The 27,315-nt window shown below is 71.1% G+C and overlaps 2 protein-coding genes across 2 annotated transcripts in view; one reads left to right on the top strand and one right to left on the bottom strand.

The window, feature by feature from the left end:
* Positions 1–22,577, bottom strand: part of KMT2B (lysine methyltransferase 2B) — a 45,248-nt gene extending 22,671 nt beyond the window's left edge. The window contains exons 1-13 of the mRNA XM_087778530.1: positions 22,303–22,577; positions 20,022–20,088; positions 17,945–19,937; positions 16,502–16,561; positions 15,475–15,610; positions 13,958–14,204; positions 12,029–12,084; positions 7,886–8,097; positions 6,858–7,059; positions 5,904–6,001; positions 3,556–3,669; positions 1,212–1,356; positions 8–105 (exon numbers count right to left, since the gene is read on the bottom strand). Of these exons, the coding sequence (XP_087634656.1) occupies positions 8–105; positions 1,212–1,356; positions 3,556–3,669; positions 5,904–6,001; positions 6,858–7,059; positions 7,886–8,097; positions 12,029–12,084; positions 13,958–14,204; positions 15,475–15,610; positions 16,502–16,561; positions 17,945–19,618 (3,042 nt within the window). The 5' untranslated portion in view covers positions 19,619–19,937; positions 20,022–20,088; positions 22,303–22,577. The remainder of the gene's footprint in view (positions 1–7; positions 106–1,211; positions 1,357–3,555; positions 3,670–5,903; positions 6,002–6,857; positions 7,060–7,885; positions 8,098–12,028; positions 12,085–13,957; positions 14,205–15,474; positions 15,611–16,501; positions 16,562–17,944; positions 19,938–20,021; positions 20,089–22,302) is intronic.
* A 1,281-nt stretch (positions 22,578–23,858) lies between these two features.
* Positions 23,859–27,315, top strand: part of NPHS1 (NPHS1 adhesion molecule, nephrin) — a 31,286-nt gene continuing 27,829 nt past the window's right edge. Inside the window, exons 1-4 of the mRNA XM_087778512.1 lie at positions 23,859–23,925; positions 25,430–25,481; positions 25,915–26,103; positions 26,658–26,780. Of these exons, the coding sequence (XP_087634638.1) occupies positions 23,911–23,925; positions 25,430–25,481; positions 25,915–26,103; positions 26,658–26,780 (379 nt within the window). The 5' untranslated portion in view covers positions 23,859–23,910. The remainder of the gene's footprint in view (positions 23,926–25,429; positions 25,482–25,914; positions 26,104–26,657; positions 26,781–27,315) is intronic.

Raw genomic sequence — 27,315 nt, 5'->3', positions numbered from 1 at the left:
TGCTCACCCATGGGTGGGGGGGCCGGGGCCCGCGGGGGGGGGCGCTGGGCCCCAGGCAGCCGGGGTGGAAGCAGCGGCGGCAGCGGGAGCACTCCAGCAGCGGCTGCGGCACCAGTAAGCCCCAGTAACCCCCAGTGCCCCCAGTAACCCCCAGTGTCCACCCTAGGATCCCCAGTAACCCCCCCAGTAACCCCCAGTGTCCACCCTAGGATCCCCAGTAACCCCCCCAAGTACCCCCAGTAACCACCCCACGGTCCCCCAGTGCCCCCCAGTAACCCCCATTACCCACTAGTGCCCCCAGTACCCCCCAGTGCCTCCCAGTAACCCCCCCAAGTACCCCCAGTACCCCCCAGTGCCCCCCAGTGCCCCCCAGCAACCCCCATTACCCCCCAGTAACCCCCCAGTGCCCCCAGTACCCCCCAGTGCCCCCCAGTGCCCCCCAGTAATCCCCATTACCCCCCAGTGCCCCCATTACCCCCAGTACCCCCCAGTACCCCCATGACCCCCCTCCCCCCATCACCTCCCCTCCCCCACACCCGTCACCCCCATATCCCCCCTCCCCCCATCACCTCCCCTCCCCCACCCGTGACTCCCATGACCCCCATGACTCCCCTCCCCCCCATATCCCCCCTCCCCCCATCACCTCCCCTCCCCCACCCGTGACTCCCATGACCCCCATGACCCCCCTCCCCCCATCACCTTCCCTCCCCCACCCCGTCACCCCCGTGACCCCCCTCCCCCCATCACCTCCCCTCCCCCACCCCCGTCACCCCCATGACCCCCCTCCCCCCATCACCTCCCCTCCCCCACCCGTGACTCCCATGACCCCCATGACCCCCATCCCCTCCCCTCCCCCACCCCCGTGACCCCCATGACCCCCTCCCCCCATCACCTCCTCTCCCCCACCCCGGTCACCCCCGTGACCCCCCTCCCCCCGTCACCTCCCCTCCCCCACCCGTGACTCCCATGACCCCCATCCCCCATCACCTCCCCTCCCCCACCCCCGTGACCCCCATGACCCCCCTCCCCCCATCACCTCCCCTCCCCCACCCTGTCACCCCCGTGACCCCCTCCCCCCATCACCTCCCCTCCCCCACCCCCGTCACCCCCATGACCCCCATGACCCCCATGACCCCCCTCCCCCCATCACCTCCCCTCCCCCCACCCCCGTCACCCCCGTGACCCCCCTCCCCCCCGCCCCTCCCCCCCCCTGGCGGCGCGGCCCCGCCTCCCGCAGGCGTGGCAGGCCTTGCAGCGCCGGCAGCACCAGGCCTCGGCCTGGCCCGGGCCCGGCCCCTCCCCCGCCCCCAGGCAGAAGGCGTGGAAGGGCTGGCAGCAGACCTGGCACAGCACCAGCTGGGGGGGGAGGGGGGGGTCAGGGGGGCACCCCTCCCCCACCGCCCCCACACCACCCCCCCATCCCCCCCATCCCCCCTACAGCCCCCTATACCTATAGCTGCCCCTCCCCCCACCCCCAGCAGACCTGGCACAGCACCAGCTGGGGGGAGGGGGGAGGGGGGGGAGGGGGGCACCCCTCCCCCACCGCCCCCACACCACCCCCCATCCCCCCTACAGCCCCCTATACCTATAGCTGCCCCTCCCCCCCCCAGCAGACCTGGCACAGCACCAGCTGGGGGGAGGGGGAGGTCAGGGGGCACCCCTCCCCCACCGCCCCCACACCCCCCCCATCCCCCCTACAGCCCCCTATACCTATAGCTGCCCCTCCCCCCACCCCCAGCAGACCTGGCACAGCACCAGCTGGGGGGGGGGGGAGGGGGCACCCCTCCCCCACCGCCCCCACACCCCCATCCCCCTACACCCAGAGGTGCCCCTCCCCCACCACCCCCACACCCCCCCCAGCCCCCCCAGCCCCCCATAGCCCCCATAACCACCCTATAGCCCCCCATAGCCCCCTATAGCCCCCATAACCATCCCATAGCCCCCTATACACCCCTATAGCCCCCTATAGCCCCCATAACCACCCTATAGCCCCCCATAGCCCCCCATAGCCCCCATAACCACCCCATAGCCCCCTATACACCCCTATAGCTCCCTATAGCCCCCATAACCACCCCATAGCCCCCTATACACCCCTATAGCTCCCTATAGCCCCCATAACCACCCCATAGCCCCCTATAGCCCCCATAACCACCCTATAGCCCCCCATAGCCCCCATAACCACCCCATAGCCCCCTATACACCCCTATAGTCCCCCATAGCCCCCATAACCACCCCATAGCCCCTATAACCCCCTAAAACCCTATACCCCCCATCATTACCTTATAGACCCCTATAGCGCCCTAAAACACTCTATGGACCACTATACTCTCCTATAACCGCCCACCATAGGCCCCTATAGCCCCCATAGCCCCCATATCCCCTATAGCCCCCATAGCCCGCATAACCCCCATAGGCCCTATAGCACCTATAGCCCACATACCCCCCATAGCCCCCCCAGCCCCTATAGCTCCCATAGCCCCCATACGCCCCATAGCCCCTATAGCCCCCATAGCCTCTAAACCCCCCATACCCCCCAATAGCCCCTATAGCCCCCTCAGCCCCTACAGCCCCCATAGACCCTATACCGCCCACACCCCCCTATAGCCCCTACAACCCCTATACCCCCCTATAGCCCTTATAGTCCGCACACCCCCCGGCCCCCATAACCCCCATATCCCCTATAGCTCCCATACCCCCTACAGCCCCCCAGCCCCTACCGCCCCCCCATAGCCCCTATAGCCCCCATAGCCCCCCAGCCCCTATAGCCCCCCATAGCCCCCATAGCCCCCCAGCCCCTATAGCTCCCCCAGCCCCTATAGCCCCCATCCCCCCATAGCCCCCCAGCCCCTACAGCCCCCCCAGCCCCTATAGCCCCCATAGCCCCCCCAGCCCCTATAGCCCCTCCAGCCCCTATAGCCCCCCAGCCCCTACAGCCCCCCGTAGCCCCCATCCCCCCATAGCCCCCCAGCCCCTATAGCCCCTCCAGCCCCTATAGCCCCCCCATAGCCCCCATCCCCCCTAGCCCCCCAGCCCCTATAGCCCCCATCCCCCCATAGCCCCCCCAGCCCCTACAGCCCCCCCATAGCCCCTATAACCCCCATCCCCCCATAGCCCCCCAGCCCCCATAGCCCCCAGCCCCTATAGCCCCCCAGCCCCTATAGCCCCCATCCCTCCATAGCCCCCCAGCCCCTATAGCCGCTATAGCCCCCATCCCCCCCAGCCCCCCCAGCCCCTATAGCCCCCATAGCCCCTATAGCCCCCATCCCCCCCAGCCCCTATAGCCCCCATAGCTCCCCCAGCCCCTACAGCCCCCCCATAGCCCCTATAACCCCCATCCCCCCATAGCCCCCCAGCCCCTATAGCCCCCCCAGCCCCTATAGCCCCCCCATAGCCCCTATAGCCCCCATCCCCCTAGCCCCCCAGCCCCTATAGCTCCCCCATAGCCCCTATAGCCCCCATCCCCCCATAGCCCCCCATAGCCCCTATAGCCCCCATCCCCCCAGCCCCTATAGCCCCTATAGCCCCCCAGCCCCTATAGCCCCTATAGCCCCCGACCTCGTGCAGGCCCTTGCTGGCGCAGAGCAGGCAGACCAGGGGCGCGGTGACGGGGACGGAGGAGACGATGCTGAGCCCCCCCATCAGCCAGACGTTCTCCAGCGCGCAGTCCTCCTATAGGGGGGCGCCTATAGAAACGGGGGGGCACCCCCTCCCCCACCCCCCACCCCCCCCGGGGGCGGGGACCCCACCCCCCTCCCTTACCGGGGTCCCTATGGATTGGGGGGGGGCGATACCCCCATAACTGGGACCCCTATAGATGGGGAACAGTCCTCCTATAGGGGGGCGCCTATAGAAACGAGGGGGCACCCCCTCCCCCACCCCCACCCCCCCCCCGGGGGCGGGGACCCCACCCCCCTCCCTTACTGGGGTCCCTATAGATTGGGGGGGCGATACCCCCATAACTGGGACCCCTATAGATGGGGAACAGTCCTCCTATAGGGGGCGCCTATAGAAACGGGGGGCGCCTATAGAAACGGGGGGCACCCCCTCCCCCACCCCCCCATGGGGGCGGGGACCCCACCCCCCTCCCTTACTGGGGACCCTATGGATTGGGGGGGGGGGGCGATAACCCCATAACTGGGACCCCTATAGATGGGGAACAGTCCTCCTATAGGGGGGCGCCTATAGAAACGGGGGGGCGCCTATAGAAACGGGGGGCACCCCCTCCCCCACCCCCCCATGGGGGCGGGGACCCCACCCCCCTCCCTTACTGGGGACCCTTTGGATTGGGGGGGGGGGGCGATAACCCCATAACTGGGACCCCTATAGATGGGGAACAGTCCTCCTATAGGGGGGCGCCTATAGAAACAGGGGGGCACCCCCTCCCCCACACCCCCCTGGGGGCAGGGACCCCACCCCCCCTCCCTTACCGGGGTCCCTATGGATTGGGGGGGGGCGATACCCCCATAACTGGGACCCCTATAGATAAGGGAGGCACCTATAGAAATAAGGGGGGCACCCAAGCCCCGCCCCTTTCCTGCGGTCCCTATGGATGGGGGGGGTCCTACCCCCGTAACTGGGATCCCTATAGGTGGGGTGTGATCCTCCTATAGGGGAGGCACCTATAGAAACGGGGGGCACCCTCATGGGGGGGGAGCCCAACCCCCTTACTCTGGCCCCTGTAGATAGGGGGCACCCTATAGATGGGGGGGCCCCTATAGATGGGGGGGGGTGTCTCAGGGGTTTTAGGGTGCCCTGGGGGCCCCTATAGATGGGGAGACCCCTATAGATGGGGGGGGCCGCTATAGACAGGGGGGCCCCAAAAATATGGGGGGGACCCTATAGGTGACGAGTGTCCTGGGTGGGGTCCCAGGGGTTTTGGGGTGCCCTGGGGGGCCCCTATAGACGGGGGCCCCTATAGATGGGGGGGTTCTGGGGCTTCTGGGGGGTCCCAGGGGTTTTGGGGTGCCCTGGGGGGTCCCTATAGATGGGGGGACCCCTATAGATGGGGGGTGCCCGGGTTTTGGGGTGCCCTGGAGGGGGTCCCTATAGATGGGGGGTCCCTATAGATGGGGGGGGTCCCCGGGTTTTGGGGTGCCCTGGGGGGTCCCTATAGATGGGGGGCCCCTATAGATGGGGGGGGGGTCCCTGGGTTTTGGGGGGCCCTGGGGGGTCCTTATAGATGGGGGACCCCTATACATGGGGGGGTCCCCGGGTTTTGGGGTGCCGGGGGGGGGCCCTATAGATGGGGGGTCCCTATAGATGGGGGGGGGGTCCCTATAGATGGGGGGGTCCCCGGGTTTTGGGGTGCCCTGGGGGGGGGTCCCTATAGATAGGGGGACCCCTATAGATGGGGGGGAGTCCCCGGGTTTTGGGGTGCCCTGGGGGGGGTCCCTATAGATGGGGGGTCCCTATAGATGGGGGGGGGTCCCCGGGTTTTGGGGTGCCCTGGGGGGGGTCCCTATAGATGGGGGGCCCCTATAGATGGGGGGGGGGGTCCCTGGGCTTTGGGGTGCCCTGGGGGGATCCCGGGGGTCCCTGGGTTTTGGGGTGCCGGGGGGTCCCTATAGATGGGGAACCCCTATACATGGGGGGTCCCCGGGTTTTGGGGTGCCGGGGGGTCCCTATAGATGGGGGGTCCCTATAGATGGGGGGTCCCTATAGATGGGGGGGGGTCCCCGGGTTTTGGGGTGCCCTGGGGGGGTCCCTATAGATAGGGGGGTCCCTATAGATGGGGGGAGTCCCCGGGTTTTGGGGTGCCCTGGGGGGTCCCTATAGATAGGGGGGTCCCCGGGTTTTGGGGTGCCCTGGGGGGGTCCCTATAGATGGGGGGTCCCTATAGATGGGGGACCCCTATAGATGGGGGGGTCCCCGGGTTTTGGGGTGCCCTGGGGGGGGGTCCCCACCTTGAAGTCGACGCGCAGGCGGTGCACCCCGTCGCTGGGCCGCGCCTTCCCCGCCCACCCGTTCGGGGGGGGGGCCAGGGTGCCGGGGGGCCCCACTCCTGGGGGGGGGGGGGGGGGGTCAGGGGGTCAGGGCCCTATGGGTGCCCCCACCCATAGCCCCCCCCCCCCATCACCCCTAATCACCCCCCGGGGGCACCCCCTGACCCTACCCCCCATAGGTGCCCCTCACCCCTATATGCCCATCCTATAGGTGCCCCCCACCCATGGGTGCCCCCCACCCCTATATACCCACCCCTATAGCTGCCCCCCACCCATGGGTGCCCCCCCCCCATATATACCCACCCCTATAGGTACCCCCCCCCATGGGTGCCCCCCACCCCTATATACCCACCCCTATAGGCGCCCCCCCACCCATGGGTGTCCCCCACCCCTATATACCCACTCCTATAGATGCCCCCCCACCCATGGGTGCCCCCCACCCCTATATACCCACCCCTATAGGCACCCCCCACCCATGGGTGCCCCCCCCATATATACCCACCCCTATAGGTGCCCCCCCACCCATGGGTGCCCCCCCCCTATATACCCACCCCTATAGATGCCCCCACCCATGGGTGCCCCCCACCCCTATATACCCACCCCTATATACCCACCCCTATAGGTGCCCCCCACCCATGGGTGCCCCCCACCCCTATATACCCACCCCTATAGTGCCCTCCCACCCATGGGTGCCCCCCTACCCTAATTCCCCCCCACCCATGGGTGCTCCCCCCCAAGCCCCCTCCCCCGGGGTCCCCCCCATGGGTGCCCCCCCCCCATGGGTGTGTCCCCCCTCCATGGGTGCCCTCCCCCACCCCTGGGTGCCCCCCTACCCTAATTCCCCCCACCCCTGGGCGCCCCCCCCCATGGGTGCCCCCCCCCCCCGGGTGCCCCCCACCCCTGGGTGCCCCCCACCTTGTGGTGGCGGGGCCGGGCCCGCAGCTGCAGGAGGGGCTGGAGGGGGGCGCGGCGCGGGCGGGGGGGGTCCTCCGCCGCGGGGGGGGGCTCGGGGGACGCGGGGGGAGGGGCAGGGGGTGGCACCGGGGTCCCCGCGTCCCCACGCCCCCTCCCCCCACGGGTCACGCGTGTCCCCATATCCCCACGTCCCCCCATCCCCCTCCCCCCCCCCCGGGTCACGCGTGTCCCCATGTCCCCCCACGTCCCCTCCCCCCCACGGATCACGCGTGTCCCCACACCCCCACGTCACGCGTGTCCCCACCCCCACTCACCTGCGTCACGCGTGTCCCCACGCCCCCGTGTCCCCACACCCCCACGTCACGCGTGTCCCCACCCCCACTCACCTGTGTCACGCGTGTCCCCACGCCCCCGCCGTGTCCCCACGCCCCCGTCACGCGTGTCCCCACGCCTCCCCCGTGTCCCCACACCCCCACGTCACGCGTGTCCCCACCCCCACTCACCTGTGTCACGCGTGTCCCCACGCCCCCCGTGTCCCCACACCCCCATGTCACGCGTGTCCCCACCCCCACTCACCTGTGTCACGCGTGTCCCCACGGCCCCCCCGTGTCCCCACACCCCCCCGTCACGCGTGTCCCCACCCCCACTCACCTGTGTCACGCGTGTCCCCACGCCCCCGTGTCCCCACACCCCCACGTCACGCGTGTCCCCACCCCCACTCACCTGTGTCACGCGTGTCCCCACGCCCCCGCCGTGTCCCCACACCCCCACGTCACGCGTGTCCCCACCCCCACTCACCTGTGTCACGCGTGTCCCCACGCCCCCGCGTGTCCCCACGCCCCCCCGTCACGCGTGTCCCCCCGTCCCCCCACGCCCCCCCCGTCACGCGTGTCCCCCCGTCACGCGTGTCCCCCCATCCCCCCACGCCCCCCGTCACGCGTGTCCCCCCGTCCCCCCACGCCCCCCCCCGTCACGCGTGTCCCCCCGTCCCCCCACGCCCCCCCCCCGTCACGCGTGTCCCCCCTCACCCTGGGGGGGCGGCCCCCGCTCTCGCCGTCGGAGGGGCGGCGAGGGGGGGCGCGGGGGCGGGGGCGCAGGCAGCGTCGCCCCGAGCGCCGGGGGGAGGGGCTCGCCCCCCCCGCCCCCCGCCCATGTCCCCCCCGCGTCCCCCCCGCCTCCCCCTCCTCCCCCGACTCCTCCGAGTCCCACGGCGGCGGCGTCGCCCGGGGGGGGCAGCGGCCTGCGGGGACACGGGGGGGGAGGGGCGCTCAGGGGGACACCCCCGGGCGTGGGGGGCCCCCCCAAAGCCCCCACGTCCCCCCCATGTCCCCACGTGTCCCCCCCCCCCCCCGTGTCCCCACATCCCCCCCCCCCCCGTCCCCATCTCCCCCCACGTCCCCTCTGTGGCCCCCCCATGCCACCACCCTCCCCCCCCCCCCCGTGTCCCCACGTCCCCTCTGGGCCCCCTCCATCTCCCCATGTCCCCTTTGGGACCCCCCCCCCCCGTGTCCCCATGTCCCCCCCTCATGTCCCCATGCCCCCCCCCCCGTGTCCCCATGTCCCCTCTGGGCCCCCCCCCGTGTCCCCATGTCCCCTTTGGGACGCCCCCCCCCGTGTCCCCATGTCCCCCCCTCATGTCCCCATGCCCCCCCCCGTCCCCCCGTCCCCTCTGGGACCCCCCCCATGTCCCCATGTCCCCCCCATGTCCCCTTCGGGACCCCCCTCATGTCCCCATGCCCCCCCCCCCCCGTGTCCCCATGTCCCCTCTGGGCCCCCCCGCGGGTCCCCCCGTCCCCTCTGGGACCCCCCCCATGTCCCCATGCCCCCCTCCCGTGTCCCCACGTCCCCTCTGGGACCCCCCTATGTCCCCACATCCCCCCCGTGTCCCCCTGTCCCCTCTGGGCCCCCCCCGTGTCCCCACGTCCCCTCTGGGACCCCCCTATGTCCCCACATCCCCCCCCCCCCGTGTCCCCATGTCCCCTCTGGGCCCCCCCCGTGTCCCCACGTCCCCTCTGGAACCCCCTATGTCCCCACATCCCCCCCATGTCCCCATGTCCCCTCTGGGACCCCCCCCATGTCCCCCCATGTCCCCTTCGGGACCCCCCTCATGTCCCCATGCCCCCCCATGTCCCCATGTCCCCTCTGGGACCCCCCCCATGTCCCCTTCGGGACCCCCCTCATGTCCCCATGCCCCCCCCATGTCCCCCCGTCCCCTCTGGGACCCCCGCCATGTCCCCATGTCCCCCCCCCCCGTGTCCCCATGTCCCCTTTGGGACCCCCCCCATGTCCCCACCTCCCCTCTGGGACCCCCGCCCCCCCCCGTGTCCCCAACCCCCCCGTACCTCTGTCCCTGTCCCTCTGTCCCTGTCCCTGCTCGGGGACCATGTGGCCGGGGGGAGGGGACATGGGGGAGGGGACACCTGGGGGGGGAGGGGACACCTGGGGGAGGGGACACCTGGGGGGGAGGGGACCTGGGGGAGGGGCGGGGACACGGGGAGGGCGGGGGGAGGGGTCACGCCCCCATAGGGTTCCCCATGCAGCCCCCAGACCCCTATAGGTCCCCAGAGGCCCCCAGCACCCCACAGGGCCCCTATGGCCCCCTATAGGCCTCTACACCCCCTATAGACCCCTGAGGCTCCCTATGGCCCCTATAGACCCCTATGGCCCCCTATAGGCCTCTACACCCCCTATAGACTCCTGGGGCTCCCTATGGCCCCTATAGACCCCTGAGGCTCCCTATGGCCCCTATAGACCCCTATGGCCCCCTATAGGCCTCTACACCCCCTATAGACTCCTGGGGCTCCCTATGGCCCCTATAGACCACTGTAGCTCCCTATGGCCCCTATAGACCCCTATGGCCCCCTATAGGCCTCTACACCCCCTACAGACCCCTGGGGCTCCCTATAGCTCCCTATGGCCCCTATAGATCACTGTAGCTCCCTATAGCTCCCTATGGCCCCTATAGACCCCTATAGCCTCCTATAGGCCTCTGGGGCTCCCTATAGCTCCCTGTGGCCCCTATAGATCCCTATGGCTCCCTATAGGCCTCTACATACTCTATAGAGCTCTACAGGCCCCTATAGCTCCCCACAACCCCTACAGACCCCTGTGGTTCCTTATAGCTCTCTATAAGCATCTACACCTTCTATAGAGCTCTACAGATTTCTATAAATCCCTACAGCACCTATAGATCCCTGGGGCTCCCTATGGTCCCTAAAGATCCCTGTAGGCCCCTATAGCTTCCTACAGCCGCTACAGACCCCTGGGGCTCCCTATAGCTCCCCTTGGCCCCTATAGACCCCTATGGCCCCTAAAGATCCCTGCGGCTCCCTACAGCTTTCTGTGGTGCCTATAGCATTCTACAGGTCCCTATGGTTCCTACAGCTCCCTATAGGCCCCTGTGGCTCCCTATCGTTTCCTACGGCCCCTATGGACTGCTGTGGGTCCCTATAGCTTCTTATAGTTCCTATAACTCTGTACGTGTTGCTACAGTCCCTATAGATTTCTATAGGCTTTATAGGACACTATGAGTCCCTATACTTTCTCGCAATCCTTATAGCTACCTATAGTTTCCTACTACTGCTATAGAACCCAGCAGTTCCTTATAGCTCCCGCTAAACCCTGCAGCCTTCTATAGCTCATTATAGTCCCTATAGGCACCCGGGGCTCTCTATAGCCCCTATAGACTCCTGTGCTTCCCTATGGCTTCCTACGGTCACTATGGATCCCTACATCTCCCTATGGCTCCCTCTAGCTTCCCACCCTCTCTTTGAGTCCCTATGGTCCCTATAGACCCCTATAGCCCCCACAGACCCCTGTGGCTCCCTATAGCCTCCGATGAACCGTCTTCCACGGCTCCGTACAGCTGCTACAGGACCCTACACCTCCCTACGGCTCCCTATAGGCTCTGACGGTCCCCTATAGCTTCCCATCACCCCTATAGATCCCTCAGGCTCCCCGTAGCCCCTATAGACCCCAGGGGCTCCCTATGGCCCCCGCGCGTCCCCTATAGCCCCCACGCGTCCCCTACGGCCCCCACGTACCCCTATAGCCCCCACGCATCCCCTATGCCCCCAAGCATCCCCTATAGCCCCCACGCGTCCCCTACGGCCCCCACGTACCCCTATAGCCCCCACGCATCCCCTATGCCCCCAAGCATCCCCTATAGCCCCCACGCGTCCCCTACGGCCCCCATGTACCCCTATAGACCCCGTGCGTCCCCTACGGCCCCCACACGTCCCCTATAGCCTCCACGTGTCCCCTATGGCCCCCACATGTCCCCTACGGCCCCCACATACCCCTATAGCCCCCATGTGTTCCCTATGGCCCCCACGTGTCCCCTATAGCCCCCACGCATCCCCTACGGCCCCCACACATCCCCTATAGCCTCCACGTGTCCCCTATAGCCCCCACGCATCCCCTACGGCCCCCACACGTTCCCTATGGCCCCCAAGCATCCCCTATAGCCCCCACGTGTCCCCTCTGGCCCCCACGTACCCCTACAGCCCCTGCGCGTCCCCTACGGCACCCACATGTCCCCTATGGCCCCCATACGTCCCCTATGGCCCCCACGTACCCCTATAGCCCCCCCGTGTCCCCTATGGCCCCCCCACGTCCCCCATGGCCTCCCCGTACCCCTTCGGCCCCCCCGTGTCCCCTATCCCCCCCATACGCCCCCTATCGCCCCCCCGTACCCCTATGGCCCCCATACGTCCCCTATGGCCCCCACGTGTCCCCTATGGCCCCCACGTACCCCTATGGCCCCCACGTGTCCCCTATGGCCCCCATACGTCCCCTATGGCCCCCACGTACCCCTATGGCCCCCATACGTCCCCTATGGCCCCCATGTACCCCTATGGCCCCCACATACCCATATAGCCCCCACATGTCCCCTATGGCCCCCACATGTCCCCTATGGCCCTCACGTACCCCTATGGCCCCCACGTGTCCCCTATGGCCCCCATACGTCCCCTATGGCCCCCACGTGTCCCCTATGGCCCCCACGTACCCCTATAGCCCCCACGTGTCCCCTATGGCCCCCATACGTCCCCTATGGCCTCCACGTACCCCTATGGCCCCCACGTGTCCCCTATGGCCCCCACGTACCCCTATGGCCCCCCCATGTCCCCTATGGCCCCCATACGCCCCCTATGGCCCCCGCGCGCCCCCACCTTTCCGCGCCAGCCGCTCCATCTTGCGCGCCTCGATCTTGTCGCACTTGCGGTACCTGGGGGGGGGATGACATCAGGGGGGACCCGGGGGGTGGGGGGCACCCAGGGGTCTGGGGGGCACCCAGAGGGGACCCAGGCGTCGGGGGGGCACCCGGGGGTCTGGGGGGGCACCCAGGGGTCTGGGGGGGGGGTCCCAGGGTTTTGGGGGGTCCCAGGTGCATGGAGGGGTCCCAGGGTGTTGGGGGGGGGTCCCAGCTGCATGGGGAGGGTCCCCAAGGATCTGGGGGGTCCCAGGGGTCTCAGGGGGGTCCCAGGGGTTGAGGGGGGTCGCATGGTTTTGGGGGGTCCCAGGGGTCTGGGGGGGTCCCAGGTGCAGGGGGGGTCCCAGGAGTTGGGGGGGGTCCCAGGTGCATGGGGGGGTCCCAGGGGTCTCGGGGGGGTCCCAGCTGCATGGGGGGGTCCCAGGGGTTGGGGGGGTCGCATGGTTTTGGGGGGGTCCCAGGGGTCTGGGGGGTCCCAGGTGCATGGGGGGGTCCCAGGGGTCTGGGGGGGTCCCAGGTGCATGGGGGGGTCCCATGGTTTTGGGGGGGGTCCCAGGGGTTGGGGCGGGGGTCCCAGGTGCATGGGGGGGGGTCCCATGGTCTCGGGGGGTCCCAGGGGTTGGGGCGGGGGTCCCAGGTGCATGGGGGGGGGTCCCATGGTTTTGGGGGGGTCCTAGGGGTCTGGGGGGGTCCCAGGTGCATGGGGGGGGGTCCCATGGTTTTGGGGGGGTCCTAGGGGTCTGGGGGGGTCCCAGCTGCATGGGGGGGTCCCCAAGGATCTGGGGGGTCCCAGGGGTTGGGGGGGTCGCATGGTTTTGGGGGGTCCCAGGGGTCTGGGGGGTCCCAGGTGCATGGGGGGGGGGTCCCATGGTCTCAGGGGGGGTCCCAGGGGTTGGGGCGGGGGTCCCAGGTGCATGGGGGGGTCCCAGGGGTCGGGGGGGTCCCAGCTGCATGGGGGGGTCCCAGGGGTTGGGGGGTCGCATGGTTTTGGGGGGTCCCAGGGGTCTGGGGGGGGTCCCAGCTGCATGGGGGGGGGTCCCATGGTTTTGGGGGGTCCTAGGGGTCTGGGGGGTCCCAGCTGCATGGGGGGGTCCCATGGTTTTGGGGGGGTCCTAGGGGTCTGGGGGGGGTCCCAGGTGCATGGGGGGGGGTCCCATGGTTTTGGGGGGGGTCCTAGGGGTCTGGGGGGGGTCCCAGCTGCATGGGGGGTCCCCAAGGATCTGGGGGTCCCAGGGGTTGGGGGGGTCGCATGGTTTTGGGGGGTCCCAGGGGTCTGGGGGGGGTCCCAGGTGCATGGGGGGGGGTCCCATGGTCTCGGGGGGGGTCCCAGGGGTTGGGGCGGGGGTCCCAGGTGCATGGGGGGGGGTCCCAGCTGCATGGGGGGTCCCAGCTGCATGGGGGGGGTCGCATGGTTTTGGGGGGGTCCCAGGGGTCTGGGGGAGGTCCCAGGTGCATGGGGGGGGTCCCATGGTTTTGGGGGGTCCTAGGGGTCTGGGGGGGTCCCAGGTGCATGGGGGGGGTCCCAGGGGTTGGGGGGGTCCCAGGTGCATGGGGGGGGGGGTCCCATGGTCTCGGGGGGGTCCCAGGGGTTGGGGCGGGGGTCCCAGGTGCATGGGGGGGGGGCCCCAGGGGTCGGGGGGGGGTCCCAGCTGCATGGGGGGGTCCCAGGGGTTGGGGGGGGTCGCATGGTTTTGGGGGGGGTCCCAGGGGTCTGGGGGGTCCCAGGTGCATGGGGGGGGGTCCCATGGTTTTGGGGGGGTCCTAGGGGTCTGGGGGGTCCCAGGTGCATGGGGGGGGTCCCAGCTGCATGGGGGGTCCCAGGGGTTGGGGGGGTCCCAGGTGCACGGAGGGGGGGGTCCCATGGCGTTGGGGGGGGGGACACACTCACACGCAGCACTGTTTCTTGGTGTTGGGCCCCCCGAATTTGGGTTTGTCGCGACAGTTGGGACAGGCGGCGCAGTCCTGGAGGCGGCGGCAGCCCCGGCAGCGGCCGCAGCGCGCCTGCCGGTTCTTCCGCGGGGGCGGCGGGGGGGCGGCGGCGGGGGCGGCGGCGGCGGGGGGGGCCTGTGCGGGGGACCCCCTCCCCCGCGATCGCTTGGCTCGACCCCCCTCGGCCTCCGAGGCTGAAGAGGTCTCTGGGGGGGAGGAAAAAAGGGGGGTTGGGGGGGGGCAGGGGTCTGGGGGGAGCCCAACCCCCCCAACTCCCCCAACCCCCCAACCCCCCCCCAAAAGAGACCCAGGGGTCTGGGGGAGCCCAACCCCCAACCCCCCCCCAAAAGAGACCCAGGGGTCTGGGGGGAGCCCAACCCCCCAACCCCCCCCCCCAAAAGAGACCCAGGGGTCTGGGGGGAGCCCAACCCCCCAACCCCCCCCCCCAAAAGAGACCCAGGGGTCTGGGGGAGCCCAACCCCCAACCCCCCCCCCCAAAAAGGGACTCAGGGGTCTGGGGAAGACCCAAAACCCCTCCAACCCCCCAAAAGGGACCCAGGGGGGCCCCCAACCCCCCAACCCCCCCCAAAAAAGGGACCCAAGCATCTGGGGGGCCCTAAACCCCCCCCCCCCAAAAAGGACCCAGGGGTTTGGGGGGGACCCAGGGGTCGGGGGGGGACCAAACACCACCCAAAGCCCCCCCAAAAAGGGACCCGAGCATCTGGGGGGGGACCCAAACCCCCCCCCCCCCAAACAAAGGACCCAGGGGTCTGGGGGAGACCAAAACCCCCAAAACCCCCCAAAATTCCGCCCAACCCCCCCCAAAAAGGGACCCAGGGGCCGGGGGGGACCCAAAACCCCCCAAATCCCCCCCAAAAAGCGACCCAGGGGCCTGGGGGGACCCAAAACCCCCAAATCCCCCCCAAACCCCCCAAAAAGGGACCCAGGGGCCTGGGGGGACCCAAAACCCCCCAACTCCCCCCCAAAATGCGACCCAGGGGCCTGGGGGGGACCCAAAACCCCCCAAATCCCCCCCAAACCCCCCCAAAAAGCGACCCAGGGGCCTGGGGGGGACCCAAAACCCCCAAATCCCCCCCCCCAACCCCCCCCAAAAAGGGACCCAGGGGCCTGGGGGGACCCAAAACCCCCAAATCCCCCCCAACCCCCCCCCCAAAAAGGGACCCAGGCGCCTGGGGGGACCCAAAACCCCCCAAATCCCCCCCACACCCCCCCAAAAAGCGACCCAGGGGCCTGGGGGGACCCAAAACCCCCCATATCCACCCCACACCCCCCCAAAAAGGGACCCAGGGGCCTGGGGGGGACCCAAAGCCTCCCCAAACCCCCCCAAAATCGGGACCCATGACTGGAGGGGGAGGGGGGAGGGAGGGGGAGGAAGGCCACGGGGACACCCAGGCCCCCCCCTGCGTCCGTGCGTCCCCCTCCCCGCGTCCGTGGGTCCCCCCGCGCCCCCCTCACCTTCGTGGGGGGAGGCTCCGCGGGGCGGGGGCAGGGCGCTGAGGCGGGGGACGCTCTCGGGGACGGTGGCCCGGGCCCGGCCCAGCGCCACGGCGGCGTGACGGCAGACGTGCTTGATGCGGGGACCCGGCCCCCCCTGGGGACAGCGGCGGGGGGGGGGGGGGACACACGGGACAGGCCGTCACGGGGGGACGGGGGGACATTGGGGACATGGGGGGACAGGGGGACGCGGGGACACAGGGGGGACATTGGGGACGGGGGACATGGGAGGACGGGGGGACAGTGGGGAGATTGGGGATATGGGGGGACATAGGGACGGGGGGGGACAGGGGGACACTGGGGACACGGGGGGACAGGGGGACGTTGGGGACATGGGGGGACGGGGGACATGGGGGGACAGGGGGGACGGGGGGGACAGGAGGATATTGGGGACACAGGGGGACAGAGGGACATGGGGGGACATGGAGGAACGGGGGGAGGGGGGACAGGGGGACATTGGGGACATGGGGGGGACAGGGGGACATGGGAGGACGGGGGGGACGGGGGACATGGGGGAACAGGGGGGACGGGGGGGGACAGGGGGACATTGGGGACATGGGGGGACAGGGGGACATGGGAGGACGGGGGGGACGGGGGGGACAGGGGGACATTGGGGACATGGGGGACATGGGAGGATGGGGGGGGACAGGGGGACATGGGGGGACGGGGGGGACATGGGGGGGGTGGGGGGACAGGGGGACACGGGGGGACATAAGGACACAGACGGACGGGGGACGTGGGGGGACACATGGGGACAAGGGGGACATGGGTGCCTCCCAGGAGCTATAGACCCCCCAGCACCCATAGGAGCCCCCCAGCACCCATAGGGGCCCCCCAGCACCCACACAGCACCCCCCCAGCACCCATAGGTGACCCCCAGCACCCACAGAGCCCCCCCCCAGCACCTGTACGTGACCCCCAGCACCCGCAGGGCCCCCCAGCACCCACAGGGCCCCCCCCCAGCACCCATGGGTGCCCCCATCCCCACCTGGGGGTCCCCGGGTGCCCCCTCGGGCTCCTCCTGCTCCTCCTCCGGCTCCGGAGACGCCTGGGGGGGGGGGGGGGGGGTGGGGGTGAGCACCCGGACCCCTGGGACCCCCCAGCGGGGACCCGGGGGTCCCCAAATCCCCCCAACCCCCCCCAAAACAGGGACCCAGGCGCCCGGGGATCCCCAAATCCCCCCAACCCCCCCCAAAACAGGGACCCAGGGCCCTGGGGGGTCCCCCAAACCCCCCCACCCCCCAAAACAGGGACCCAGGGCCCTGGGGGTCCCCAAATCCCCCCAACCCCCCCCAAAACAGGGACCCAGGTGCCCGGGGGTCCCCCAAATCCCCCCCAACCCCCCCCCCAAAACAGGGACCCAGGCGCCCGGGGGTCCCCAAATCCCCGCCAACCCCCCCCCCCAAAACAGGGACCCAGGCGCCCGGGGGTCCCCAAATCCCCCCAACCCCCCCCAAAACAGGGACCCAGGCGACCGGGGGTCCCCCAAACCCCCCAAAACAGGGACCCAGGGCCCTGGGGGTCCCCCAAACCCCCCACCCCCCCAAAACAAGGACCCAGGGCCCTGGGGGTCCCCAAATCCCCCCAACCCCCCACCAAAACAGGGACCCAGGTGCCCGGGGGTCCCCAAATCCCCCCAACCCCCCCCAAAACAGGGACCCAGGCGACCAGGGGTCCCCAAACCCCCCCCAAAACAGGGACCCAGGGCCCTGGGGGTCCCCAAAACCCCCCCCCCAAAACAGGGACCCAGGGCCCTGGGGGGTCCCCCAAACCCCCCCACCCCCCCCCAAAACAAGGACCCAGGGCCCTGGGGGTCCCCAAATCCCCCCAACCCCCCCCAAAACAGGGACCCAGGTGCCCGGGGGTCCCCCAAATCCCCCCCAACCCCCCCCCCAAAACAGGGACCCAGGTGCCCGGGGGTCCCCAAATGCCCCCCAACCCCCCCCAAAACAGGGACCCAGGCGACCAGGGGTCCCCAAAACCCCCCAAAACAGGGACCCAGGCGCCCGGGGGTCCCCAAATCCCCGCCAACCCCCCCAAAACAGGGACCCAGGCGCCCGGGGGTCCCCAAATCCCCCCCAACCCCCCCCCCAAAACAGGGACCCAGGGCCCTGGGGGTCCCCAAATCCCCCCAACCCCCCCAAAACAGGGACCCAGGCGACCGGGGGTCCCCAAACCCCCCAAAACAGGGACCCAGGGCCCTGGGGGGTCCCCAAAACCCCCCCACCCCCCCCCCAAAACAAGGACCCAGGGCCCTGGGGGTCCCCAAATCCCCCCAACCCCCCCCCAAAACAGGGACCCAGGCGCCCGGGGGTCCCCAAACCCCCCCCAAAACAGGGACCCAGGGCCCTGGGGGGTCCCCAAAACCCCCCCACCCCCCCCCAAAACGGGTGCGGGGCGCCGGGGGTCCCCCCCAAACGCGGGGTCTCACCGGGGGGGAGCGGCGCTGCTGCCGCCGGTCGATGTTGAAGAGCTGGACCTTGGCGCGGCTGAGGAGGCTGTAGACGCGGTCGATGTCCCCGACGATGTCACCGGCCTCCCCCGTGACGTCAGCGGCGGCCTCCCCCGTGACGTCAGCGGCGGCCTCCCCCGTGACGTCAGCGGCGGCCTCGGCGGCGTCCCCCGGCCGCGGGGCGAACTGGGGCAGGGCCAGGTGGTTGGCGGGGGGGAGGGGACGGCGGGTGACGGCGGGGGTGGCTTCGGGGACCCCCTCGGCGGCGCCGGCGGTGACGTCAGCGCCGGCGTCGCCGTCCCCCAGCGACTGGTAGATGCGGAGGTGGGCGGCGCTGGCGGTGAAGCAGGGGGCTCGCAGCAGCGGCGGGCGGCGAGGGGTGGCCCGCGAGGCCACCAAGGCGTCCCCGAGGGCCACTTGGATGTCCCCGAGGGCCACCATCGCGTCCCCGAGGGCGGCCGGGGCGGTTTCGGGGGTCACGGGAGCGGTTTTGGTGGCACCGAGCGTCACCGCGGCGTCCCCGAGCGTCACCGCGGCGGCCCTCGGCGTCACCGCGGCGTCCCCAAACGTCACCGGGGCGTCCCCGGCCGTCGCCGCGGCGTCCCCCGATGTCACCCGACAGTCCCTGAACGTCGCCGGGGTGTCCTCGAAGGGGGTTGGGGCGTCCCCAAACGTCACCGAGGCGTCGCCAAACGTCACCGGGGCGTCAAACGTCACCGCGGCGTCGCCGAACGTCACCGCGGCGTCGCCGAACGTCACCGCGGCGTCGCCGAGCGCGGCCGGGGCGTCCTCCGACGCCAGCGGGGTGTTGCTGGCGCTGTCACCGGCGTCGCTGGTGATGTCGGCGTTGTCCCCGGCGCTGTCGCCGCCGCCGCCCTTGGTGACGTCACCGCCGCCACCCCCGGCGGGGCGCAGGGAGGTCCAGCGGAAGGTGGCCTCGCGCAGGATGGCCCGCCGGGGCGCGGGGGCCACCGGCGTCACCGCGGGGGCCACCGGTGTCACCGCCGGGGAGGGCGGTGGGGACGAGCCGGGGGAGGGGGGCGGCGAGGAGGAGGAGGGGGGGGAGGAGGCGGGGGAGGGGGGCCAGCGCGGGGGGGCCCCCAGCGGGGGGACGTCACCCGCGGGGGGGTGGGCGACAGCGGCGGGGGGCAGGGTGACGGTGTTGGGCGGCGGGGTGACGCTCGCGGGTGGCAGGGTGACGGCAGGGGGTGGCCGGGTGACGCCGGCGGGCGGCTGGGTGACACCGCTGGGCGACAGGGTGACATGCATGGGTGGCTGGGTGACACCGATGGGTGGCAGGGTGACGCTGTTGAGCGGAGGGGTGACACCGGCGGGTGGCCGGGTGACGGTGTTGAGCGGAGGGGCGACGCTGACGGGCGGCAGGGTGACACCGGCGGGCGGGGGGGTGACGCTGTCGAGCGGGGTGACGCCGGTGGGTGGAGCGGTGACGCCGGCGGGCGCTGAAACGTCACCGGCGGGCGGTGAAACGTCACCGGCGGGCGCCGGGGTGTGGCCGGCGGGGGCTGGGGTGTGGCCGGCGGGTGCTGGGGTGTGGCCGGCGGGGGCGGGGGTGTGGCCGGCGGGGGCGGGGGTGTCGACGAAGCGGCGGGGGGGCCGGATGGGGCGGGAGGAGCGGGCGCTGACGAGGGGCATGACGAACTGCCGCAGGCTCCCCAGGATCGTCCCCTGCCGCCGCCGCCGCCGCGGCGTCCCCGCCGCCCCCGCCCCCCGCCTCGGGGAGGCGGGAGCGGCCCCCTCCCCCCCCTGCCGCCGCCGCCCCCCTCCCCTCCCCCGCCAGCGGGGGGGAGGGGCGCCGGGCCCGCCCCGCAAGCGGCGGGTGGGGGGGGGGAGGAGGTGGAGGCGACCCCGGGGAGGGCGGGGCAGGGCGGTGGCCGAGGCCCCGCCCCCGGCGTGGGGGGAAGGGCGGCGGCGGTGGGGGGGGGAGGGGCCGGCGCTGGGGGGTGGTGGGTGCCTGTGGGGGAGGGGAAAGGGGTGAGGGGGAGGGGCCCCGGGGAGCCGGGACCCCCCCACCCATGGGGGGGGGAGGGGCACTGACCTCGCTGCGAGCGTCGGGCGGGGCCGGGCGTCGCCACCTCCTCGGGCAGAAACCCCCGGAATTCCTCCTGGGGGAGGGGACAGCGTCAGCCCCGCCCCCCTCTGCCACACCCAGCCCGGCCACGCCCCTCCCCCGAGCCCCTCCTCCCTTAAAACCCCCCTGAGCCACGCCCTACCCGTCAAATAAGCCCCGCCCCTTGAGCCCCACCCACCAAGCCCCACCCCATATAAGCCCCACCCCTCAAACAAGCCCCGCCCCTCAAACAAGCCCCGCCTCTTCATGGTAGGGACATGGATACGGGTGGGGGGGGTCACACGCGACCCACACGCGTGTGACACACGTGACGCCGAAAGGGCACGCGTGACAGGGCAGGGACACGCATCACGTGACAGCGCGGGGACACACGTCACGTGACAGCGCGGGGACACGGGGCGCAAGAGGGACAAGGGACACGCGTGACACGGGAGGGACACGCGTGACACAGGAGGGACACGCGTGGCGTGAGTCAGAACGAGGAGGGACACGCGTGACGCAGGAGGGACACGCGCGACGGGGCTGACACAGAAAAAGGACAGGCGTGACACGGAAAGGACACGCGTGACACGGGAGAGACGCGCGGCGTGATGCGGTAAGGACGAGGGACACGCGTGGGACGCAAGCGACACGCGACGGACATGTGACGTGCGTGACACAGAACACGTACGACACGTGGCAGGAGGGATGAGGAACACGCGTGGCACATGACACAACAGGGACACGTGACACGATGGAGACACGTGACACGATGGAGACACGTGACACGTATGACACAGAACACGTGACAGACTAAGAACAGGGGACACGGGTGACACGGAAAGGACACGCGTGGCACGGAGGAGAGGCAACACGAAAGGATGACACGCGTGACGCAGGACACGCGACGACAGGGACAACAGACGCGCCACGGGGCAGACGAGGACACGCGTGACGCAGCACACGTGACACGGACGCATGACACGGGACAACGCACCAGGGACGCGTGACACGCGACACCGGAGGAGCCGAGAACGCTTGCGACACGGGAACGACCGAGGACGTACGTCACGCAAACGACACGCGTGACGGACGTGACGTAAAAAGGACGGGAAAGGCGGGACACGCGTGACGCAGAAGCGACGCGTGACGCGGAAGGCAGGCGTCCCGCGTGACGCAGCACAGAGGGGACGCGTGACGCGGGAGGGGACGCGCGTCACGCGTGTGACGTCAGGGGAAGAAAAGGTGACGCGCGCGGCGGCGGGAACGGGCGTGACGGGGGGAGGGGACACGTGGGACACGCGTGACGGGGGCGGCAGGGCCCCCCGCCTCCCCCCCCCCCCCCCGGCCTCTCCCAGCCCCCCAGCCCCCCACTGTCCCCCCAAACCCCTCACAGCCCCCCCCCAGCCCCCCCCAGACCTCTCCCAGCCCCCCAGGACCCCCCAAACTGCCCCCCGCCCCTCAGTGACCCCCCCCCGAGCCCCTCAGAGCCCCCCCCAGCCCCTCACTGAGCCCCCCAAACCCCTCACAGCCCCCGGGACCCCCCAGCCCCTCACAGCCCCCTCACAGCACCTCAGTGACCCCCCAGGGCCCCCCAAACCTCTCACAGCCCCCTCAGGACCCCCCCGTCCCCTCAGTGACCCCCCCAGCCCCTCACAGCCCCCCCAAACCCCTCAGTGCCCCCCAAACCCCTCACAGGCCCCTCAGGACCCCCCCATCCCCTCAGTGACCCCCTCAGCCCCTCACAGCCCCCCCAAACCCCTCAGTGACCCCCCAAACCCCTCACAGCCCCCTCAGGACCCCCCCGTCCCCTCAGTGACCCCCCCATCCCCTCAGTGCCCCCCCAGCCCCTCACAGCCCCCTCAGGACCCCCCAGCCCCTCACAGCCCCCCCAAACCCCTCAGTGAGCCCCCAAACCCCTCACAGCCCCCCGGGACGCCCCCAATCCCCTCAGTGCCCCCCCAGCCCCTCACAGCCCCCTCAGGACCCCCCAGCCCCTCACAGCCCCCCCAAACCCCTCAGTGAGTCCCCCCAAACCCCTCACAGCCCCCGGGACGCCCCCAATCCCCTCAGTGCCCCCCCAAACCCCTCACAGCCCCCTCAGGACCCCCCATCCCCTCAGTGACCCCCCCATCCCCTCACAGCCCCCCCAGCCCCTCACAGCCCCCGGGACGCCCCCAATCCCCTCACAGCCCCCCCAGCCCCTCACAGCCCCCTCAGGACCCCCCCATCCCCTCAGAGCCCCCCGGGCCCCCCCCCAGCCCCTCACCGTCCTCCGCCTCCCGCGGGAGGAGGCCCCGAGCAGCGCCCGGAGCCGCCTGAGGCCGCCGGCCAGGCCGAGCAAAGCCCGCAGGGTCGGATCCGCTCCCAATCCGCTCCCGGCAGCAATGAACGGTTCCCTTAAAGGCGTCCGGATCCGGGGGGCGGCGGCGGGAGGCCGGGAAGGGCCCCGAGGTGGCCGGGCTGGGAAACGGCCTCGGGCCGGGGGAGCTCCGGGCCCGGCGGAGCCGCCGCCGCCGCCCGCCGCCATCTTGGAGCGCTGCGGGCGGGGAGAGGGTGGGGGGGAGGGAGGCGTGGTCAGAGGGGGCGGGGGGCGTGGTCAGCGCGACGAGGAGGGGCGTGGTCGGGGGGCGGGGAGGCGTGGTGAGCGCGGCGGGCTGGCGGGGTTATTAAGCGGGGAGGCGTGGTTAGAGGGCGGGTGGGCGTGGTTAATGGGAAAGGAGGCGCGGTTTGCGAGCGGGGGCGTGGTTAGGGGTGCGTGGGCGGTGCCGCGAGGGGGGGAAAGGAGGCGGGGTCCCGAGTAGGGGGCGGGGCTTGGTGGGGTGATGGGATAGAGGAGGACTGCGGGGAGCGCGGGGGATGATGGGAAATGGAGTCCTGAGGGGGGGAGGGCGCTGAGGGGGGTAGAGGAGGGGGTGCAGGGTGGGAGGGGCTTGGGGAGCGCAGGGCATGATGGGAAACGGAGTCCCAGGGGGTCTGCGGGGCTTGCCCCGGGGCATGGTGGGAGTTGTAGGTCCCCAAAACCCCCCCCCCCCCCCCCCTCCAGGGGCTACCGGACCCCTGGGCCCCCTATAGGGGGGGTAGGGGGTGTCTATAGGGGTCACCCCCACTCCAGGGTCCCCTATAGGGGGGGTAGGGGGGCTATAGGGGTCACCTTTGCCCCCAGGTCCCCTATGGGGGGTCTTGGGGGTCGCCCAGGTGCCTAGGTCCCCTATAGGGGGGCTTGGGGGGTCTGTAGGGGTCAACCAGTCACCTGGGTCCCCTATAGGGGGGCTTGGGGGGGTCTGTAGGGGTCACCCCCTCCTGGGTCCCCTATAGGGGGGTAGGGGGGCTATAGGGCTCACCTCTGCCCCCAGGTCCCCATTGGGGGGTCTATAGGGGCCGCCCAGGTGCCTAGGTCCCCTATAGGGGGGGTAGGGGGTGTCTATAGGGGTCACCCCCACTCCAGGGTCCCCTATAGGGGGGGTAGGGGGTGTCTATAGGGGTCACCCCCACTCCAGGGTCCCCTATAGGGGGGGTAGGGGGGCTATAGGGGTCACCTTTGCCCCCAACTCCCCTATGGGGGGTCACCCAGGTGCCTAGGTCCCCTATAGGGGGGGTAGGGGGTGTCTATAGGGGTCACCCCCACTCCAGGGTCCCCTATGGGGGGGGTCTATAGGGGTCTCCCGGCCGCCTGGGTCCCCTATGGGTGCCAGCTGTCCCTTGTCACCCCCCCCCGCATTCCCCAAATTCCCCTCTCAGCCAATCGCCAACCGGAACGGCGGCGGGGGGGGGGAGGGGCGTGGGGGGGAGGGGGCACCCTGGCTCCACCCCTCCCCCCTCCAAGGGGACCCAGGCGGCTGCGCCCCTCCCCCCCATTCGGGGCCTGGCTCCCACCATGGAGGGGGGCAGCGTGAGTGGGGGGGCTGGGGGGCAAATAGGGGCGGGGGGCAGTTGGGGGGTCCTGGGGGGCAGATGGAGGGGTCCGGGGGGTAAATAGGGGCGAGGGGGGGCAGTTGGGGGGGTCCTGGGGGGTAAATCGGGGCGTGGGGGCACTTTGGGGGGTCCTGGGGGGCAGATGGAGGGGTCCAGGGGGTAAATAGGGGCAGGAGGGGCAGTTTGGGGGGTGTCTGGGGGGTAAATCGGGGCGGGGGGCAGTTGGGGGGTCCTGGGGGGCAGATGGAGGGGTCCGGGGGGTAAATAGGGGCGGGGGGGCAGTTGGGGGGTCCTGGGGGGTAAATCGGGGCGGGGGGCACTTTGGGGGGTCCTGGGGGGCAGATAGAGGGGTTTGGGGGGTAAATCGGGGCAGGAGGGGCAGTTTGGGGGGTCCGGGGGGTAAATCGGGGCGGGGGGCAGTTGGGGGGTCCTGGGGGGCAGATGGGGGGTCCGGGGGGTAAATAGGGGCGGGGGGGCAGTTGGGGGGGTCCTGGGGGGTAAATCGGGGCGTGGGGGCACTTTGGGGGGTCCTGGGGGGCAGATGGAGGGGTCCAGGGGGGTAAATAGGGGCAGGAGGGGCAGTTTGGGGGGTGTCTGGGGGGTAAATAGGGGCGGGGGGGCAGTTGGGGGGGGTCCTGGGGGGTAAATCGGGGCGTGGGGGCACTTTGGGGGGTCCTGGGGGGCAGATGGAGGGGTCCAGGGGGTAAATAGGGGCAGGAGGGGCAGTTTGGGGGGTGTCTGGGGGGGTAAATAGGGGCGGGGGGGCAGTTGGGGGGGGGGTCCTGGGGGGCAGATGGAGGGGTCCGGGGGGGTAAATAGGGGCGGGGGGGCAGTTGGGGGGTCCTGGGGGGGTAAATCGGGGCGGGGGGGCACTTTGGGGGGTCCTGGGGGGCAGATAGAGGGGTTTGGGGGGTAAATCGGGGCAGGAGGGGCAGTTTGGGGGGTCCGGGGGTAAATAGGGGCGGGGGGGGCAGTTGGGGGGGTCCTGGGGGGTAAATCGGGGCGGGGGGGCACTTTGGGGGGTCCTGGGGGGCAGATGGAGGGGTCCGGGGGGTAAATAGGGGCGGGGGGCAGTTGGGGGGGTCCTGGGGGGCAGATGGGGGGGTCCGGGGGGTAAATAGGGGCGGGGGGGCAGTTGGGGGGTCCTGGGGGGTAAATAGGGGCGGGGGGCAGTTGGGGGGGTTGGGGCAGTTTGGGGGGCCTGAGGGGGTAAATAGTGGCTTGGGGGGTCCTGGGGGGGCAAAGAGGGGCTGGGGGGGCTGGAGGGGGGCAAATGGGGGCTGGGGGGGGCAAATGGGGGGTGCAGGGGCAGTTTTGGGGTTCCTGGGGGGGGCAAATAGGGGCGGGGGGGCAGATGGGGGTCCCGGGGGGGGCAAATGGGGGGGGGGGGCAGATGGGGGGTCCTGGGGGGCAAATAGGGGCGGGGGGGGCAGTTGGGGGGGTCACTCCCCCTGACCTTTGCCCCCTGACCCCTGGGAAAGGTCGTGCTGGTGGCGCTGGTGGCACTGGTGGCGCTGGTGGGCGGGGTCACAGGTGAGAGGTCATGGGGTCGTGGGAGGTCACGGGGTCACAAGGGGTTGGGGGGTCACTGGGGTCACAAGGGGTCGGGGTCACAGGGTTCGTGGGGGTTACGGGGTCGTGGGGGTCACAAGGGGTCATGGGGTCACAAGGGGTCGGGGGACATTCGGGTCACAAGGGGTCAGGGGTCACAGGCATCATGGGGGCACGGGGTCACGGGGTCACAAGGAGTCGTGGGGGTCACAGGGGTTGTGGGGGTCACGGGGTCATGGGGTCACAAGGGTCACGGGGGTTGTGGGGGTCACAGGGTTTGGGGGTCACAGGGGGTCACAGGGGTCATGGGGCCACCAGGGGTCACGGGGGGGTCACAAGGGGTCACGGGGGGGTCACAAGGGGTCAGAAGGGGTCCCGGGGGGTGGAGCCTCCCTCAGCCCCGCCCCTCCTGCAGCGGGCGAGGAGGCCCCGCCCTTCCTGGAGGAGCCAGCCAATGCGAGTGCGGTGCTGGGGGCGGAGGCGGAGCTCCGCTGCGTGGTGCGGGGGGGCGGGGCCGTGCAGTGGGCGAGGGGGGGGCTCCTCCTCGGGACCCTGCCCACCCCCGCCCACCCCCGCTACCGATTGGCTGGAGATCCCCGGCAAGGTGGGTGGGGCCAAGGGGGGGCGGGGCTAGGAGCGGGGCTAGAGGCCGGGGGCGGGGCTAGTGCGGGGGGTGAGGGGGGGGGAGGGGGAGAAGGGGGGTGGGGAAGGGGCGGGGCTTAAAGGGGCGGGGCTTGAGGGGGCGGGGCTTGAAGGGGCGGGGCTTGAGGTGGGTCCTGAGCGCCTGGGTCCCTGCTCCCGGACCCCTGGGTCCCCCCAACCTCCGGGGTCCCCCCAAATTCCTGGGACCCCCCAAATCCCGGGGTCCCCCCCAATTCTCGGGGCCCCCCAAACCCTTGGGGCCCCCCAAACCCCTGGGGCCCCCCCCCAACCCCTGGGTCCCCCCCCCAACCCCCGGGGCCCCCAAATCCCTGGGTCTCCCCCAAACCATTGGGTCCCCCCCCCAAATTCTGCCCCCCCCCAAATCCCTGGGTCCCCCCCAAAACCCTGGGGTCCCCCCAAATTCTGGGCCCCCCCCAAACCCCTGGGTCCCGCCCCCAAACCCCGGGCCCCACCCCCACCCCCCGGGGCCCCCCCAAATCCCACCCCCCCCCCCAGGGCAGCACCACCTGCGCATCGGGGGGGTGACGCTGGAGGACGACGACGTCTTCGAGTGCCAGGTGGGGGAGGGGAACGGCACCCGCCCGCGAGCCTCCCGCCCCGCCCTGCTGAGCGTGCTGGGTACCACTGGGGGGCACTGGGAGGGACTGGGGGGCACTGGGGGGCACTGGGAAGGGACTGGGAGGGACTGGGGGGGACTGGGAAGGGAATGGGAGGGACTGGAGGGGACTGGGAGGGACTGGGAGGGTGCTGGGAGGCACTGGTGGGGTGCTGGGAGGGACTGGGAGGGACTGGGGGGGCACTGAGAGGGGAATGGGAGGGACTGGGGGGACTGGGAGGGACTGGGGGGCACTGAGAGGGGAATGGGAGGGACTGGGGGGGACTGGGAGGGACTGGGGGGCACTGAGAGGGGAATGGGAGGGACTGGGGGGACTGGGAGGGACTGGGGGGCACTGAGAGGGGAATGGGGGGCACTGGGGGGGACTGGGAGGGACTGGGGGGCACTGGGAGGGGAATGGGAGGGACTGGGGGGCACTGGGGGAGACTGGGAGGCACTGCGGGGGACTGGGGGGCACTGGGAAGGGAATGGGAGGGACTGGGAGGGCGCTGGGAGGCACTGGAGGGGCGCTGGGAGGGGACTGGGAGGGACTGGGGG

Source organism: Nipponia nippon, unplaced genomic scaffold (assembly GCF_047370975.1).
Source record: "Nipponia nippon isolate SJK-2023a ecotype South Korea unplaced genomic scaffold, ASM4737097v1 scaffold_44, whole genome shotgun sequence".
NCBI classification, from domain to species: Eukaryota; Metazoa; Chordata; class Aves; order Pelecaniformes; family Threskiornithidae; genus Nipponia; species Nipponia nippon.
This window is presented reverse-complemented; position numbering and strand designations above follow the sequence as displayed.